The following is a 21,377-nucleotide window of genomic DNA, read 5'->3' on the forward strand; positions in this document are numbered from 1 at the left end:
GCTCTATTTGTAGAACTTGACTTTTAGAAGCTCTATTTGTAGAATTTGACTTTTAGAAACTATTTGTAGAATTTTACTTATTTGTAGAATTTTACTTTTAAAAGTTCTATTTGTAGAATTTGACCTTTAAAAGCTGTATTTGTAGAATTTTACTTTTAGAAGCTCTATTTGTAGAATTTCACTTATTTGTAGAATTTTACTTTTAAAGCTCTATTTGTAGAATTGAGAATCCCGTGTTATAGTGACACCGGTGGCCGTTCAGTGAAACTGCAGCTCGTGCTCGCACTCGTTCTTCATCACAGAAGTAAAAAACAAAACTTTTTCAGCGGTACACTGTTAACGAACATCCCGGCGCCGTCACTGCTGAGAGATGTTTAGATGAATATGTAAATATGTGCTGATCTTTCCTCTCAATAACAGAATAAACACAGAAATGAGAAAGCATCTGATCATAGTGGTGTGTGTGTGTGTGTGTGTGTGTGTGTGTGTGTGTGTGTGTGTGTGTGTGTGTGTGTGTGTGTACAGCAGATCTGAGATTCATCATGTCCACAGATGAGATCATTAAAATCACACTGTTATGATGATAGTCTGATTATAAAGTATATTTGAGACTATAGACTATATAGATCTGGCTGTGAGACTATAGACTATGTAGATCTGGCTGTGAGACTATAGACTATATAGATCTGGCTGTGAGAGTATAGACTATGTAGATCTGGCTGTGAGACTATAGACTATATAGATCTGGCTGTGAGACTATAGACTATGTAGATCTGGCTGTGAGACTAGACTATGTAGATCTGGCTGTGAGAGTATAGACTATGTAGATCTGACTCTGTGAGACTATAGACTATATAGATCTGGCTGTGAGACTATAGACTATATAGATCTGGCTGTGAGAGTATAGGACTATGTAGATCTGGCTGTGAGACTATAGACTATATAGATCTGGCTGTGAGAGTATAGACTATGTAGATCTGGCTGTGAGACTATAGACTATATAGATCTGGCTGTGAGACTATAGACTATGTAGATCTGGCTGTGAGACTAGACTATGTAGATCTGGCTGTGAGACTATAGACTATGTAGATCTGACTCTGTGAGACTATAGACTATATAGATCTGGCTGTGAGAGTATAGACTATGTAGATCTGGCTGTGAGACTATAGACTATATAGATCTGGCTGTGAGACTATAGACTATGTAGATCTGGCTGTGAGACTATAGACTATATAGATCTGGCTGTGAGACTATAGACTATGTAGATCTGGCTGTGAGACTATAGACTATATAGATCTGGCTGTGAGAGTATAGACTATGTAGATCTGGCTGTGAGACTATAGACTATATAGATCTGGCTGTGAGACTATAGACTATGTAGATCTGGCTGTGAGACTAGACTATGTAGATCTGGCTGTGAGACTATAGACTATATAGATCTGGCTGTGAGACTATAGACTATATAGATCTGGCTGTGAGACTATAGACTATATAGATCTGGCTGTGAGACTATAGACTATATAGATCTGGCTGTGAGACTATAGACTATGTAGATCTGACTCTGTGAGACTATAGAATATATAGATCTGGCTGTGAGACTATAGACTATGTAGATCTGACTCTGTGAGACTATAGACTATATAGATCTGGCTGTGAGACTATAGACTATATAGATCTGGCTGTGAGACTATAGACTATATAGATCTGGCTGTGAGACTATAGACTATGTAGATCTGACTCTGTGAGACTATAGAATATATAGATCTGGCTGTGAGACTATAGACTATATAGATCTGGCTGTGAGACTATAGACTATATAGATCTGGCTGTGAGACTATAGACTATATAGATCTGGCTGTGAGACTATAGACTATGTAGATCTGACTCTGTGAGACTATAGAATATATAGATCTGGCTGTGAGACTATAGACTATATAGATCTGGCTGTGAGACTATAGACTATATAGATCTGGCTGTGAGACTATAGACTATATAGATCTGGCTGTGAGACTATAGACTATGTAGATCTGACTCTGTGAGACTATAGTTTGAGTGGATCCATGACACACATTAACATTACAGTGCAGAACGGCTCTTCTAATATTATCCTGAACATTGTATAAGCATTCGTTCACTTCATGTGTCACTGAACGGTAGAGAAGCTCTCGGGCGTAAACGTCACATGCTTTTGATTTTCCCGGCAAAAACGACTCGTCCTTCACATAAACATCAGTCTACAGGCTTTCGTAAAAATCGCGATTTTTAAGTACAAGCTGTTCACACATTGGCGATAAAAAAGCCATTAATACGTCTCGTCTAAACGAAGTCTTACGTACGGCCCCTTTAGCAACAGTCTTGGTGATTCAATGTCATTGCTGTCTAGGAGAAGCAATTAAGATATTAAAGCGATCTCATTAGTGAGTTTTCCTCACTGTGGGTTGTTACTTGCACATATGTGGTAACACACACACACACACACACACACACACACACATACACGCTTGATGGCAGCACATCTGTAGCACATAACCGCATTGGCACACATCACAGCTGCTGGCTTGGGTTTCATGCCAGTGGACATGGAGAGACTTTGATCGTTCTGCAACTCTCTGACACACACACACACACACACACACACACACACACACACACACACACACACACACACACACACACTGAGGCAGTTTAGCCCTGTTTAATCTGCCTTTGATCTGCGATTGAGAGGAAACTCCTGCCCGCTGCCCCTGCTGGGACTGTAGTGAATGTCATGCGCTCGTTTACTGTAAATCACTGTGAATCTGCACTTTCCTGCTATTATCATGCATTATATTTATTAAAGCAATAAACTGACTGAGGCAATGCATGGCAATCCTTTTACCACAGTATAGCAGTGGTATTAGCATTAGTATTGTTAACTAAAAATATAATAATAAAATAAAAATAAAGTATTTTTCGGTAATCGTAATAACATATAAAAAAATATATATATATATTAATAATTAAAGCTATATAGAAATGTTTAAAAAAAATAAGAGCACGTAACTCTACTAAACCTTAAACTAAGATTTAAATAAAGTATAGCACAGTATAGCAGTGATATTAGCATTAGTATTGTTAACTAAAAATATTATATATAAAAAAGTATTTTTCGGTAATCGTAATAAAAAATATACATATATATTAATAATTAAAGCTATATAGAAATGTTTTTAAAAAAACAAGAGCACATAACTCTACTAAACCTTAAACTAAAATTTAAATAAAGTATAGCACAGTATAGCAGTGATATTAGCATTAGTATTGTTAACTAAAAATATTATATATAAAAAAGTATTTTTCGGTAATCGTAATAAAAAATTTAAAAAAAAATATATATATATATTAATAATTAATTAAAGCTATATAGAAATGTTTAAAAAAAAACAAGAGCACGTAACTCTACTAAACCTTAAACTAAAATTTAAATAAGTTAAAATAAGTTAATTTAAAATATTAATAAATACTCTAATAGTATATAAATAATAATAAATAAAATATAAATTAAAAACTAATAAAAATGTAAAATTACGATAATAAAAACAATGCATTTAAAAATTAAACTAAAATTACAATAATGACAATTAATTAATTCTGTATAGAAATGTTAAAAATATTTGTAAAAAAATTATACAAATAAAAGCTAATTTAAAATAATAATAAATGCTGCAATAGCATATAAATAATACAAAATTAATTAATAATAATTTATTAAAAATAAAATAAAATATAGATGAAAAACAAATTAAACAAGTAAAAATTACCATAATGAGAAATAGTAACATTTGAATTAAATGAAAAATTACAACAATTTGAAAAGGTGATAATTTATTATAATAACTATTAATTAATTATATATAGAAATGTTACAAATACATATATATAAACTAATTATAAATAATTATAAATACTGTAATAGCATATAAATAATACTAAAGTTATAATACTAAAGGTTTCTACTGTTGACTGAACTTCCTGTTTCAAAATGAAATATGTCAACACAGAAACAAAATGAGTGGTCTTTATTTCGTAATTCTCCTGATTTGTCCTCGTCTCGGGATCTCACTCCTCTGACGGGTTTATCTGCCTCTCTCTCTTCCACTCTTCGTCCCTGAGCTTCGTCTCCATGGCAGAGCCGTTGCCGTGGAGAGAGTCAATTCTTTCTCTCTTTTGTGCTGGTCTTCCTGTTGGAGGAGAAGTGAACGGAAAGCCAGTGTTGACAGAAGCACTCGTCTCATATGTGCAGGGCTGATCCTCAAGCACATGTTTCTCTCACACACACACACACACACACACACACACACACACACACACACACACACACACATTTGTGTATTTAGTCACATAATCACACTTTTCTGTGTTCATGTATGGCTCTGGATTAACTGAGATTCATTTCATTCCTTACATTCGTCTTTACGTCTCATATTCAGACTTATGACGCATTTTATTTGGGCATTAGAATTGACACTTTTATTGTTGTTTCTATTGTTTTTTGTTTTGTTTTTTTTGTTGTTTTTTTTGGGTGGGTGGCACATAACTCAGAAGATAAAAGAAAAAAAAAGTCCTAAATGATCTGCTCGGTCAATAAATAATAAGTACTGATACAGAAACTCGAAAAATTATTTCATTTATTTCAGTAATTCAACTTAAAAGCTGAAACTAATATATTATATAGACTCATTACATGCAAAGTGAGATATTTCAAGCCTTTATTTGTTATAATTTTGATGATTATGGCTTACAGCTTATGAAAACATTTTCACAATATTCTAATTTTTAATTTGGGGTTTTCATAAGCTGTAAGCCATAATCATCAAAATTATAACAAATAAAGGCTTGAAATATCTCACTTTGCATGTAATGAGTCTATATAATATATTAGTTTCACCTTTTAAGTTGAATTACTGAAATAAATGAACTTTTGCACCATATTCTAATTTTTCCAGTTTTACCTGTAAAGTAGAAATATTGTATAATATTTTAATTATTATATAGAAATATTAAATAAGTTTTCTAAATTTGCTGTTCTTTATATATATGTATATATAGATCATGACAACTCTGAATAGTTTAGCATGTTATTAAATATGGCAATGTTAATGTTTTTGGTATTGGCGGACTAGATCTGCTATGTTGCTGCTGGTTATGGAGGATTTTGCTAAGGTTGATTATTGATGATGATGCCGATTATTGATGATGATTATTGATGATGCTGCTGATTATTGATGCTGATTATTGATGATGATGCCGATTATTGATGATGATTATTGATGATGCTGCTGATTATTGATGCTGATTATTGATGATGATGCCGATTGATGATGATTATTGATGCTGATTATTGATGATGATGCCGATTATTGATGATGATTATTGATGATGCTGCTAATTATTGATGATGATGCCGATTGATGATGATTATTGATGCTGATTATTGATGATGATGCCGATTGATGATGATTATTGATGCTGATTATTGATGATGATGCCGATTATTGATGATAATTATTGATGATGCTGCTGATTATTGATGATGATGCAGATTATTGATGATGATTATTGATGATGATGCTGATTATTGATGCTGATTATTGATGATGATGCAGATTATTGATGATGATTATTGATGATGCTGCTGATTATTGATGATGATGCAGATTATTGATAATGATTATTGATGATGATTATTGATGATGATGCAGATTATTGATGATGATTATTGATGATGCTGCTGATTATTGATGATGATGCAGATTATTGATAATGATTATTGATGATGATTATTGATGATGATGCAGATTATTGATGATGATTATTGATGATGATTATTGATGATGCCGCCGATTATTGCTGCTAACAGAAACTCAGACACGCTGTTGCTGATGATGATTATTGCTGCTGCATAATTTGGTGAAAAACAGGTGGAGCTGGGGAGGTGGAGGGGTTCAGAGGAAAAATGATTGCCGCTGCGGGACAAGCCTACAGCAAACATTTAATGCAATGGTAATGATTGCATGTAAAGGACCGACCAGCCTGTGCTATCTAGAGATTAATGACTGAACTATATATATATATATATTAGGGCTGTCCGTTAAACGCGGTATTAACGGTGTTAACGCAAACCCATTTTAACGGCGTCAATTTTTTTATCGCGAGATTAACGCCTAGCAAACTTTGTAGTTTTTTTCACATGCTTGTGCAACAACTAGTAACGTTGTTAAAACTACAACACCACAGCTGATCTAGCGAGACCAGAAACAAAACAACAGGCGCACACACTTGTTTGGGCTTGCGAACCGAACCGGCCAAAGAGTGGACGAGAAGCGCAGCGCCGAGCCGCGTCTAGCACAACTCGTATCGCACATCGGACGCGCACTTTCTCAGTTTATGGCCAGCAATAAAAACGCCGGTGTGTGTACACTCATAGAGAATAATGTGTTCGAATTTTAAATACGAGGCACTGCGCTTCTCTTCCGGTGTGCGACCCGCTTTAACGTTACGTTTTGAGTGGATGAATGATGAGCGCGAGACGCCGAAATGGAGGCCAATAAGATTCTGAATGGAAAGTTTACTTTTAAAAAGTTGCCAAATGGTTCAATTGACAAGACCAAAGTGATCTGTGTGTTGTGTCGTTGTGAACTAAGCTATCATCGTCCAGTCTGAAATACCACTTGATGGCCAAGCACACACACACACACACACAGCTGATGCGTTTCTACGCACACTCGTCATCAGTAACGTCACCTCGTCAGTGTTTCTTTCACCCTTTTATTGATGGACAGTGTTACATCGTGTGAGAGATTATTTGCTCCGAGTGAGAATGTTAGTGTGGAATTGAACACAGTATATGTTGTTTTCAATAAAAAACATTTGCACAAAGCAGCCGATCCACTTTTCCATGTTGATAAGAGCATTAAAATTAGGGGGAAAAAATGGAAAAATTTAAAATTAAGAGACATTTAAAATAGATAAAAATGTGCGATTAATCGTGAGTTAATTATGACATTAATGCGATTAATCGCGATTAAATATTTTAATCGTTTGACAGCCCTGATATATATATAATCAGTAGCAGCAGCAATAATCAGCAGAATATATATTACTGCTTATACTGTATATCATTTTCTAATTTGCTACAAAGTACAAAACACTTCTGTACTTCTTTCTTTCTTTCTTTCTTTCTTTCTTTCTTTCTTTCTTTCTTTCTTTCTTTCTTTCTTTCTTTCTTTCTTTCTTTCTTTCTTTCTTTCTTTCTTTCTTTCTTTCTTTCTTTCTTTCTTCAGTGTAACTCACAGCGTATCTCTTGTGTTCTCAGTCTAGCGCTGCATCCGGATAAGATCCAGGTGGCCACGGGTCAGGTTGGGAAAGATCCGTATATGTGTGTGTGGGACTCTTACACACTGACGACGGTGTCCATCCTGAGAGACGTTCACACACACGGTGTGGCTTGTCTGGCCTTCGACGCCGACGGGCAGGTGAGACAAAACACTCCTGAATCCGTTCATATAAGAGGCTTTCGCACCGGAGGAACCGTTTCATAGTTCCCAGAACTCTCGGTGGAAGTTCCCGGATGTCGGCGTGTTCGCACCGCAGGATATTGGAACGATTTTAGTTCCAGGAACTCCTTTTGGAGGAACTGATTTACTCCTACTTCAGAGTCGGTCTAAGCCAGCGCTATAGAGAGCCTAAGCCCCTCCCCTTCCGGTGGACCATGGGACCTTATTTCGGAAAAATATTGTATGGTAGTCAATGACGAGAGACAACAAATATTTTGATCTCGTTTGAATTGTGCCCTGATTTACACATATGATGTTTGTCAATTTAAAATATACATGTTAAAGTCAATAAAGTCGCAGTTTGATGTAAAACTGTTGAGGTGTAAGACTGTGAAAATACGTAATTACAAAGACTACAAACCCAAAAGGCACACATGTGACGTCATACCTTTTCTCTCAATGACTGAAGCTAACTTTACTGAAGCTAACTTTACTGAGGCTAACTTTACTGAAGCTAACTTTACTGAAGCTAACTTTACTGAGGCTAACTCTACTGAAGCTAACTCTACTGAAGCTAACTTTACTGAAGCTAACTTTACTGAAGCTAACTTTACTGAGGCTAACTTTACTGAAGCTAACTTTACTGAAGCTAACTCTACTGAAGCTAACTTTACTGAGGCTAACTCTACTGAAGCTAACTCTACTGAAGCTAACTCTACTGAAGCTAACTTTACTGAAGCTAACTTTACTGAAGCTAACTTTACTGAGGCTAACTTTACTGAAGCTAACTTTACTGAAGCTAACTCTACTGAAGCTAACTTTACTGAAGCTAACTTTACTGAAGCTAACTTTACTGAGGCTAACTTTACTGATGCTAACTTTACTGATGCTAACTTTACTGAAGCTAACTCTACTGAAGCTAACTTTACTGAAGCTAACTTTACTGAAGCTAACTTTACTGAGGCTAACTTTACTGAAGCTAACTTTACTGAGGCTAACTTTACTGAAGCTAACTTTACTGAAGCTAACTCTACTGAAGCTAACTTTACTGAGGCTAACTCTACTGAAGCTAACTTTACTGAAGCTAACTTTACTGAAGCTAACTTTACTGAAGCTAACTTTACTGAGGCTAACTTTACTGAAGCTAACTTTACTGAAGCTAACTTTACTAAGGCTAACTTTACTGAGGCTAACTCTACTGAAGCTAACTCTACTGAAGCTAACTTTACTGAAGCTAACTTTACTGAAGCTAACTTTACTGAGGCTAACTTTACTGAAGCTAACTTTACTGAAGCTAACTCTACTGAAGCTAACTTTACTGAAGCTAACTCTACTGAAGCTAACTCTACTGAAGCTAACTCTACTGAAGCTAACTTTACTGAGGCTAACTTTACTGAAGCTAACTTTACTGAAGCTAACTTTACTGAGGCTAACTTTACTGAAGCTAACTTTACTGATGCTAACTTTACTGATGCTAACTTTACTGAAGCTAACTCTACTGAAGCTAACTTTAACTGATGCTAACTTTACTGAAGCTAACTTTACTGAAGCTAACTTTACTGATGCTAACTCTACTGAAGCTAACTTTACTGAAGCTAACTTTACTGAAGCTAACTCTACTGAGGCTAACTCTACTGAGGCTAACTTTACTGAAGCTAACTCTACTGAAGCTAACTTTACTGAAGCTAACTCTACTGAAGCTAACTTTACTGAAGCTAACTCTACTGAGGCTAACTCTACTGAGGCTAACTTTACTGAAGCTAACTTTACTGAAGCTAACTTTACTGAAGCTAACTCTACTGAAGCTGACTTTACTGAAGCTAACTTTACTGAAGCTAACTTTACTGAGGCTAACTTTACTGAAGCTAACTTTACTGAAGCTAACTTTACTGAAGCTAACTTTACTGAAGCTAACTTTACTGAGGCTAACTTTACTGAAGCTAACTTTACTGAAGCTAACTTTACTGAGGCTAACTTTACTGAAGCTAACTTTACTGAAGCTAACTTTACTGAAGCTAACTTTACTGAGGCTAACTTTACTGAAGCTAACTTTACTGAAGCTAACTTTACTGAAGCTAACTTTACTGAAGCTAACTTTACTGAAGCTAACTCTACTGAGGCTAACTTTACTGAAGCTAACTTTACTGAAGCTAACTTTACTGAGGCTAACTTTACTGAAGCTAACTTTACTGAAGCTAACTTTACTGAGTCTAACTTTACTGAAGCTAACTTTACTGAAGCTAACTTTACTGAGGCTAACTTTACTGATGCTAACTTTACTGAAGCTAACTCTACTGAAGCTAACTTTAACTGATGCTAACTTTACTGAAGCTAACTTTACTGAAGCTAACTTTACTGATGCTAACTCTACTGAAGCTAACTTTACTGAAGCTAACTTTACTGAGGCTAACTTTACTGAAGCTAACTTTACTGATGCTAACTCTACTGAGGCTAACTTTACTGAAGCTAACTTTACTGAAGCTAACTTTACTGAAGCTAACTTTACTGAAGCTAACTTTACTGAGGCTAACTTTACTGAAGCTAACTCTACTGAAGCTGACTTTACTGAAGCTAACTTTACTGAAGCTAACTTTACTGAGGCTAACTTTACTGAAGCTAACTTTACTGAAGCTAACTTTACTGAAGCTAACTTTACTGAAGCTAACTTTACTGAGGCTAACTTTACTGAAGCTAACTTTACTGAAGCTAACTTTACTGAGGCTAACTTTACTGAAGCTAACTTTACTGAAGCTACCTTTACTGAAGCTAACTTTACTGAAGCTAACTTTACTGAGGCGAACTTTACTGAAGCTAACTTTACTGAAGCTAACTTTACTGAAGCTAACTTTACTGAAGCTAACTTTACTGAAGCTAACTCTACTGAGGCTAACTTTACTGAAGCTAACTTTACTGAAGCTAACTTTACTGAGGCTAACTTTACTGAAGCTAACTTTACTGAAGCTAACTTTACTGAGTCTAACTTTACTGAAGCTAACTTTACTGAAGCTAACTTTACTGAGGCTAACTTTACTGATGCTAACTTTACTGAAGCTAACTCTACTGAAGCTAACTTTAACTGATGCTAACTTTACTGAAGCTAACTTTACTGAAGCTAACTTTACTGATGCTAACTCTACTGAAGCTAACTTTACTGAAGCTAACTTTACTGAGGCTAACTTTACTGAAGCTAACTTTACTGATGCTAACTCTACTGAGGCTAACTTTACTGAAGCTAACTTTACTGAAGCTAACTTTACTGAAGCTAACTTTACTGATGCTAACTTTACTGAAGCTAACTTTACTGATGCTAACTTTACTGAAGCTAACTTTACTGAAGCTAACTTTACTGAAGCTAACTTTACTGAAGCTAACTTTACTGATGCTAACGTCTGTCATGTTTTCTATAGTCTTACGTAATGAGCTGTGTTTTTTGAAGATTAAATACACTAGAGTCACTCAATTTTTATACTCTCTTTTTCAAAGTACTTACATTTTAATGATGTATTGGTATATAAAGACAGTTTAAGACAATTTGAAAAAAAAAGTTCTTTAGACAATTCTTACCTACACAACCTTTAATTATTTATGATTATGTATTTCTGCTCAGCAACACTGGACATCAACCACACTAATAACTCTTCATTACTGTCTACTTTCTGTGTATAACTTCTATCTAATAACGTGTTAGACAAATCATAAACGTATGAACATGGAGGATGCGAGCGCTGTTTGTTTGCTCTGGCGTTCTCAGCGCCGTCAAAATAAAAGTCCCAACAACAAGCGCGGCTTACGTCACTTCAGAGTTCCTGCTGGCGGTGCGAATGCAACCAGGAAAACGTTCCTAGGAGAACCATTAGCTCTCGGAGAAACACCATCATGGCCAGATCCTTGAACTACCCGGTGCGAAAGCCCCTATAATGACTCTCTGCAATACTTGATTCTGATTGGTCAGTTGTGACATTCTGAAATATTTTTGTATAATGAGACTAACATAATCATTGACCAGTTGAATATAAACATGTTCTTTTTTTTAATCATATTTAGTAACTGCTTATTTTCTCCTGTCATTTGTATTTGAATAATCAGCGTTTAGCTTCGGTGGGGCTTGATGCCAAAAACACGGTGTGCGTTTGGGACTGGAAAAAGGGGCGTGTCTTAGCCACCGCCACGGGACATTCTGATAGGGTAAGACACAACGGGCCGATCTTCAGTGCCGACATCAGTCCTGCATTTTATTTTATAATGCCAGAAAGATCCAGTGCACAAAGTTTAAAAAACGCATACGGTTCACACATGGTAGGCCTGTTTCCATAGCAACAGATGCAACACCTCAGCGATGTGAATGGATAACTGTTAAGAGCGTTATGAATAAGTTATTGTGTTATGTTACAATACAGAGGAGCATTTCAATGCATGAACTGACAGATAGAGTATGTTTCCTAATCTGAAACACACACACACACACACACACACACACACACACAGGCTGAAGGCACAGCTGAGATGACAGAGAAGCTTAGTGAAGATCCACAGACACCAGAAAACTCCCTAAGGTGCCATTAAAACCCTGCAGCTCTGTGTGTGTGTGTGTGTGTGTGTTCCAGCTCAACAACTGCACTGGCACGACTGCCAAAATCTAAACTGCCGATGGAATATAAAGCAATTTGTAATTTATATCTTTTGCATTTCACATTTATGCATTTGGCTGATGCTTTTATCCAAAGCCACTTACATTGCATTCAAGTTACACAGTATATCAGTTCATGCATTCCCTGGGAATCAAACACATGAAGCTCTACGCAACAGGAATGCTTTAAGGGATATTTATTTGCAGATAATAAATGCCAATAATAAAGAAATCAGACTGTTTGAAAAATAAATGCATAGTTTATAGTTTGTTTGCATGCATTGTTCTAATTGCATTTGTACATTAATCCTTTACATTTTAAATGTTTGCATTTGACGGATGCTTTTTTCTAAAGCAACTTGCATTGCATTCAATGTGTATAATTGATCAGACTATTTAAAATATAATTGCATAGTTTATAATTGAAAAATATTAGGAAAGAAGATAAATCATGTTGATTAAAAGGCTTCATGTATTGTTGTTATCATTCAATTAAATGGTTAATTATTGGCTAATTAACAAGCTTGACTATAATTATTGCTCTTACTTATGGTTAGGGTTTTTTCAAAACCTTCATACAATACCTAGTGCATCATTGTTTGTGTATTATGCATTCAAGCTATACATTTTATCAGTATAATAGTGAAGGAATCAGACTATCTGAAAAAAAAATGCATTTAAAATTAAGGACATTAGAAAAATAAAGTTGAATAAAAGGCTCCATGCATTGTTCTTATTGTAAATTGTTAAATAATTAGCTAATTAGCAAGCATCACTGTAATTATTTCTTTCAAAAACGTCATGCAATACCGAGTACATGTTTGTTTGTGCATTGATTTATGATAATTCTGTGTAATCAGGTTTGGTGTTAGATGTTGTGGAGGTGTTGACGTGTTATTCCACCTGTTTGTGCTGCGCTTTCAGATCTTTGATATTTCCTGGGACCCGTTTGTGCTGCACAGGCTGGTGAGCTGCGGAGTCAAGCACATTAAAGTGAGTCAAACCCCTGAGACAAGTTCATTCCAACCCAAGATGATTCCTGCGCTCCTGGAAATAAATAAATGAGGCATCAGCGGAAAAGATGCCGTAATTTATTCGTTATTTCCTTTGTTGTTTTTGTCTTTACTGCAGATACAATGTTTTTCATAGACATCAAAAAAAGCATTATCATACTGAAAAACTTAAGGAATAGTACTCTCAAAAGTAAAAATTCTGTCAAATATAGTATTGCACTATATTTTAAAGAGGTCGTACTGTGCCCTTGATGTAATTTTCAGGCTCTACTAGCAGGTTTTCCTGCTTGAATGTTGATTATTTTCCTCATATTCTCCATTGTTGCGGCTCCTCTCTTCCCAGTCTGTCAGTAACTCTCTGTTTACTTCCTGTCTCTATGAAGCCCCTCCTTCTGAAAAGCACACTGTGCTCTGATTGGTCGGCTGGAGCAGTGTGTTGTGATTGCACGAGCGCTGCGAGTGTGTTTGGACCCCGCCCCTTACCATAACCACCAGTTTAACACACTACTAACTAACTCAACCAGGCCCCGCCCCTTTATTCTGCGTATTAATTATTTAAATGAGGAATATTGTGACGTGTTTGTTCCCAGAAGAAACTCAAGACTACAATAAAGACACACTAAAGACAGATTAACAAAAGCATAATAGGTGCTGTTTAAGTCTTGATATGGTTAATAAAATCAGGAGTTGTTTTTCCGAGGATTATTACTCACTCTTTTGTCTCATAGTTTTGGACATTATGTGGCAATGCATTGACGCCAAAACGAGGGATTTTTGGAAAGACGGGGGACTTGCAAACTATCCTGTGCTTGGCAACGGCGAAAGATGAAGTGACGTATTCAGGAGCTCTTAACGGAGACATTTATGTGTGGAAAGGACTGAACCTGACACGAACAATACAGGCAGCGCACGGAGTGAGTGAAGCTCATCACACATCATCTCTCCCACCATAGACACACCAAACGTCAGATATTTGATCGTTCACTGTAGTTAGATGGTCAATGCAATGGTCGTTTGCATCCTGTATCTGCAACATTAGCGAATTCAGCAGCATAAACATTCGTGAATTCAGCAGCATAAACATTAGTGAAATCAGCAGCATAAACATTCGTGAATTCAGCAGCATAAACATTAGTGAATTCAGCAGCATAAACATTAGTGAATTCAGCAGCATAAACATTAGTGAATTCAGCAGCATAAACATTAGTGAATTCAGCAGCATAAACATTAGTGAATTCAGCAGCATAAACATTAGTGAATTCAGCAGCATAAACATTAGTGAAATCAGCAACATTAGTGAAATCAGCAGCATAAACATTAGTGAAATCAGCAACATTAGTGAAATCAGCAGCATAAACATTAGTGAAATCAGCAACATTAGTGAAATCAGCAGCATAAACATTAGTGAAATCAGCAACATTAGTGAAATCAGCAGCATAAACATTAGTGAAATCAGCAACATTAGTGAAATCAGCAGCATAAACATTAGTGAAATCAGCAGCATAAACATTAGTGAAATCAGCAACATTAGTGAAATCAGCAGCATAAACATTAGTGAAATCAGCAACATTAGTGAAATCAGCAGCATAAACATTAGTGAAATCAGCAACATTAGTGAAATCAGCAGCATAAACATTAGTGAAATCAGCAACATTAGTGAAATCAGCAGCATAAACATTAGTGAAATCAGCAGCATAAACATTAGTGAAATCAGCAACATTAGTGAATTCAGCAGCATAAACATTAGTGAATTCAGCAGCATAAACATTAGTGAATTCAGCAGCATAAACATTAGTGAAATCAGCAACATTAGTGAATTCAGCAGCATAAACATTAGTGAATTCAGCAGCATAAACATTAGTGAATTCAGCAGCATAAACATTAGTGAAATCAGCAACATTAGTGAAATCAGCAGCATAAACATTAGTGAAATCAGCAACATTAGTGAAATCAGCAGCATAAACATTAGTGAAATCAGCAACATTAGTGAAATCAGCAGCATAAACATTAGTGAAATCAGCAGCATAAACATTAGTGAAATCAGCAACATTAGTGAATTCAGCAGCATAAACATTAGTGAAATCAGCAACATTAGTGAAATCAGCAACATTAGTGAATTCAGCAGCATAAACATTAGCGAATTCAGCAGCATAAACATTAGCGAATTCAGCAGCATAAACATTAGCGAATTCAGCAGCATAAACATTAGCGAATTCAGCAGCATAAACATTAGTGAAATCAGCAACATTAGTGAAATCAGCAGCATAAACATTAGTGAATTCAGCAGCATAAACATTAGTGAAATCAGCAGCATAAACATTAGTGAAATCAGCAACATTAGTGAATTCAGCAGCATAAACATTAGTGAAATCAGCAGCATAAACATTAGTGAAATCAGCAACATTAGTGAAATCAGCAACATTAGTGAATTCAGCAGCATAAACATTAGCGAATTCAGCAGCATAAACATTAGCGAATTCAGCAGCATAAACATTAGCGAATTCAGCAGCATAAACATTAGCGAATTCAGCAGCATAAACATTCGTAAATTCAGCAGCATAAACATTCGTAAATTCAGCAGCATAAACATTCGTAAATTCAGCAGCATAAACATTCGTAAATTCAGCAGCATAAACATTAGTGAAATCAGCAACATTAGTGAATTCAGCAGCATAAACATTAGTGAATTCAGCAACATTAGTGAATTCAGCAGCATAAACATTAGTGAATTCAGCAGCATAAACATTAGTGAATTCAGCAACATTAGTGAATTCAGCAGCATAAACATTAGTGAATTCAGCAACATTAGTGAATTCAGCAGCATAAACATTAGTGAATTCAGCAACATTAGTGAATTCAGCAGCATAAACATTCGTAAATTCAGCAACATTAGTGAATTCAGCAACATTAGTGAATTCAGCAACATAAACATAAGTGAAATCAGCAACATTAGTGAAATCTGGAACATGTGAAATCGGGAACATTAGTGAAATTAGCAACATAAACAAGGGAAATCAGCAACATTAGTGAATGCATCAGCATAAATATAAGTGAAATCTGGAACATAAGTGAAATCAGCAAATGAATCATTAGTGAAATTAGCAACATAAACAAGTGAAATCAGCAACATTAGTGAAATTAGCAACATTAGTGAAATCAGCAACATAATCATTAGTGAAATTAGCAACATAAACAAGTGAAACCTGCAACATTAGTGAAATTAGCAACATTAGTGAAATTAGCATCATTAGTGAATGCATCAGCATAAATATTAGTGAAATCTGGAACATTAGTGAAATCAGCAACATTAGTGAAATCATTAGTGTAATCAGGAACATGTGTCGACGGCTCAGACCTGTCTGTAAACTCTTGTTGTTGCTCAGGCTGGGATCTTCAGCATGCACTCGTGTGAAGAAGGCTTCGCCACTGGTGGCCGTGATGGATGTGTGCGGCTGTGGGATGTGGATTTCAAACCCATCACCAAGATCGACCTCAGGGAGGCGGAACAGGGTTATAAAGGTAAAAACATCACTTTAAAGCCAACGTATCATGGATTTTGAAGTAGTTTAAAGGATTAGTTCACTTCAGAATTTAAAAAAATTCCAATTTTTTTTTTTTACAGTTTTCTTTCATTTTTGGCAAACAAATTGCTGCACAACAGAGTTTTACTGTTTAGCAACTGTGTAATATTCTTTAAAAAATTGTGTTTTCATAAAGGGTATTATTATATTATGGTTTATTTTGATGGGTTGTTGTGTAATATTCACACATTCACGCTACTTTTCATCTACTAATTCAAATTTGGCCAAATTCCGTGACATTCCGCCTTATATTCAGTAAATTCTATTTTTATGACTGGATTCTGTGATTCCGTTTGTGTGGATCATGGAGTTTAAAGCAACAAACCACAAATGCTTCTTCCATGATTGTCCATTTTTCAAGGAAATTGCGTTCAGTGATCTAGAGTACAATATCTGATCAATAAAGCAGACGGTTTTAAACAGGAAGAGATTGATTTGACTCCATATGGGAAAGAAAGTCAGTGTATAAGGGATGCAGTCGCCATGGAAACCTCGCCTGCGCTTATACGGCCCGAGTGACAGTGTGTTCAGCGGATGTAAGTCTTGTAGTAATGAAGCCGTCACCGCTTTCCCAGCAGAACACTGTCAGATAATTGGGTGGGGTAACAAAACCATCAGGTCTGGTCAGTCTAGAACCCAAACCTCAGCAGATTTAACACCTCGCCGAAGGCTTCCTGCAGGACAGAACATTACTTTATATATATATATATATGCGTGTATACTAGACAGCAATAAAGTTTAGCTGAGAGTCAGAGAGAAAAACAGGCAGTAATATCACAGCCTGAGATCTCCATATGAACTGAAACATTCTCATCTCTCCACATTTATTTGATATATGTATATATTCTCACTAGAGGATGTAATATTGAGTGTGTTTTAGCTGAACATAACCGAGACCTAGTTCTCCCAAAAGTGTGAATCGAAGGCAAACGATCCACACTGAGTTTGTTTATTTGACATTTTGCTGGCTTGTCCAATTTAGACTTTCGACATGGCATGTTTTTGAGTTTTTCAGCCGTATCGCTTGATTCTTGTGGGTTTTTACACTCGGTTAACGAGCCAATTATATTCTGCCCCGCTGAAAACACTGCAAACCACCTCTGAGTGTGAAGCTTGTGTTTTCTGCTTATAATAATTGCACTATGAAAAAAATCATTTGAGTTGTAAGGTGTCTTAACTGTGTGTTTGTCCTTCTGGTTCGCTGTTACTGGTTTAAATCTGTGTGTGGATTTTTCTCTTTAGTTATTTCTTCTACTTAGTAAAGAGTTGATTTGATGCATCAGATAAAAACACATTGAAAATCCCAAAACAGATAAATATTTTTACATAATTGAATAATATTAATATAATTCAAGTCATTTCTTTTACAAATAACTCTAAAAATCCTAAAACGGATAGATATGTTTACATAACTGAATTAATATAATTCAAGTAATTTATAAAAAAAGACTAAAAATCCCAAATATTATTTATATAATCGAATATTATTAATGTAATTCAAGTCACTCTAAATCACTCAAAAAAAATCCTAAAACAGATTAATATTACTTACATAATTGAATATTATTAATATATTTATTTTATAAATGACTCTATAAATCCCAAAACAAATAAATATTATTTATATAATTTAATATCATTAATATAATTCAAGTAATTTATTTGACCAATGACGCAAAAAAAAATCCCAAAACAGATGAATATTATTTATATATTTGAATATCATTCATATATTTTAAGTCATCCATTTTTAAAACTCGTGCTTAAAAAATCCTAAAGCAGATTATTATTATTTCATATAATTTAATATTATTAATATAGTTCAAGTCATGTATTTTATAAATTACTCTAAAAATCCCAAAACAAATAAATATTATTTATATAATTTAATATCGTTAATATATTTTAAGTCATCCATTTTTAAAAATCGTGCTTAAAAAAAAATCCTAAAACAGATGAATAATATTTATTTAACTGAATATTGTTAATATAATTCAAGTCGTTTATTTTACAAATACAACCCACCAAAATCACTATATCAAAGATGATCCAGATTAAATAGTCAAGTTGTTTTGTTTTCAAATCATTATTCGGTTATTATCTGCTTGTTTCTGCACACTGAGCTGGTCCTGATCCCTGAATGCTCCTGAAAGCTGGATAACACGCCTGGACACCGATATCTCACGGACGTATTTAGGGAAGATGTTGTTAAAAAATGAAATGTGGCGTCTACCACGACTAAAGCTACATATCCCAAACCTCATATTATCTGTTGACCAGATATCTCAGTCTCAGTCCTTCTCCTCCAGGTCTGTCCATCCGCAGTGTGTGTTGGCGAGCGGACCGGATCCTCGCAGGAACTCAGGACAGTGAGATCTTCGAGGTGATGGTGCGCGAGCGAGATAAGCCGCTGTTGATCATGCAGGGTCACTCAGAAGGGGAACTGTGGGCGCTCGACCTGCATCCCAAGCAACCTCTGGCCGTCACAGGCAGCGACGACCGGTCCGTGCGGTCAGTGTGTCCTTCAGGAGATCTTAATTCTCCAGCCGTGCCTAATAATAGTCCAATCCTTCTAGTGGATTTCACATCAGTTCACACAGTAAAATGGAGCAAGATGGCTAGAAATGTGATGTTTTTGGTTTTCCCTTTTAATTTTCATCTTTCACCATTTCTCTGATAATTTACTTTTTTTTAACCTTTTTTTAACCTTTTTTACTTATTTATTTATTAAAGCAGAATACAGTTAGACGATACCATCAATACAAACCACATAAAACAGAAAGGATGTACGTGTAATTATGTGAAGTGTGTGTGTAAAATTGTGTTGTGTATATCTCTATTATAAGTTTCCTAATATATATGTAGAACAATTCTCATTATACTGTATATACAATATATGTATATAGCAATAGTAATAATCAAAGATGTGATAAAAAATAAAAAGGAATACAAATAAATTCTAAGAGAAATGGTGAGGTTGTTGAGAGAAAATATAATATATATAAATATATATAATAAAATAAAATATATATACATACATACACAGTACACACATGCACATATACACACACGCACGCACGCATGCATACACACACACACGCATACATATACACACACACACATGCATACATACACACACACACACGCATACATACACACACACACATGCATACATACTGTACACACACAGAGACACACACGCATACACACACACATGCATACATATACACACACACACACACACGCATACATACACACACACACATGCATACATACTGTACACACACAGAGACACACACGCATACATACACACATGCATACGTACATGCATACATGCATACATACATGCATACACACACACATGCATACGTACATACACACATGCATACATACATGCATACATACATGCATACATACACACATGCATACATACATGCATACATACATGCATACACACACACATGCATACGTACATACATGCATACATACATGCATACATACACACATGCATACGTACATGCATACATACATACACACATGCATACGTACACACACACACACACACACACACACATGCATACAAACATACACACATGCATACGTACATACATACACACATGCATACAGACAGACAGACACACACACACACACACATGCATACATACACACACACACACACACACACATGCATACAAACATACACACATGCATACGTACATACATACACACATGCATACAGACAGACAGACACACACACACACACACACATGCATACATACATACACACATGCATACATACATACACACATGCATACGTACACACACACACACACACACCTGCATACATGCATACATACATACACACATGCATACGTACATACATACACACATGCATACAGACAGACAGACACACACACACACACACACACACACACACATGCATACACACATGCATACATACAGACAGACAGACACACACACACATGCATACACGCATGCATACATACATACACACATGCATACGTACACACACACACACACACACATGCATACATACATACACACATGCATACATACAGACAGACACACACACACATGCATACATACACACATGCATACATACAGACAGACAGACACACACACACATGCATACACGCATGCATACAAACATACACACATGCATACATACAGACAGACAGACACACACACACACACATGCATGCACACATGCATACATACATACAGACAGACAGACACACACACACATGCATACGTATATGCATACACACGCCACACACGCATGCATACATACATACACACACACACACATGCATACACACACACACACATGCATACATACATACATGCATACACACATACATATACATAAATAGCAAAAAGAACAAAAATATAAATAAATAAATGTTCATCTAACAAGCCGGTTGTTTGTGCCGTCAGACTGTGGAGTTTATCCGAACACACATTGATCGCTCGCTGCAACATGGAAGAGGCCGTTCGCAGTGTGTCCTTCAACAACGACGGCTCCCAGCTCGCTCTCGGCATGAAGGACGGCTCTTTCACTGTTCTCCGGGTCAGGTAACGGAAGTTACGTCACTACACT

The 21,377-nt window shown here is 35.8% G+C and overlaps 1 protein-coding gene across 2 annotated transcripts in view; it reads left to right on the plus strand.

Moving 5' to 3' along the window:
• eml6 (EMAP like 6) overlaps positions 1-21,377 on the plus strand; it is an 82,751-nt gene that overhangs the window by 14,517 nt on the left and 46,857 nt on the right. For both annotated transcript variants that reach the window (XM_079597841.1, XM_079597840.1), the window contains 7 exons: positions 7,355-7,514; positions 11,622-11,720; positions 13,087-13,155; positions 13,904-14,089; positions 16,559-16,694; positions 19,066-19,267; positions 21,215-21,352. In XM_079597841.1, the coding sequence (XP_079453967.1) occupies positions 7,355-7,514; positions 11,622-11,720; positions 13,087-13,155; positions 13,904-14,089; positions 16,559-16,694; positions 19,066-19,267; positions 21,215-21,352 (990 nt within the window). The remainder of the gene's footprint in view (positions 1-7,354; positions 7,515-11,621; positions 11,721-13,086; positions 13,156-13,903; positions 14,090-16,558; positions 16,695-19,065; positions 19,268-21,214; positions 21,353-21,377) is intronic.

The sequence above is a fragment of the Phoxinus phoxinus genome, assembly GCF_949152265.1.
Source record: "Phoxinus phoxinus genome assembly, chromosome: 22".
Taxonomy (NCBI): Eukaryota; Metazoa; Chordata; class Actinopteri; order Cypriniformes; family Leuciscidae; genus Phoxinus; species Phoxinus phoxinus.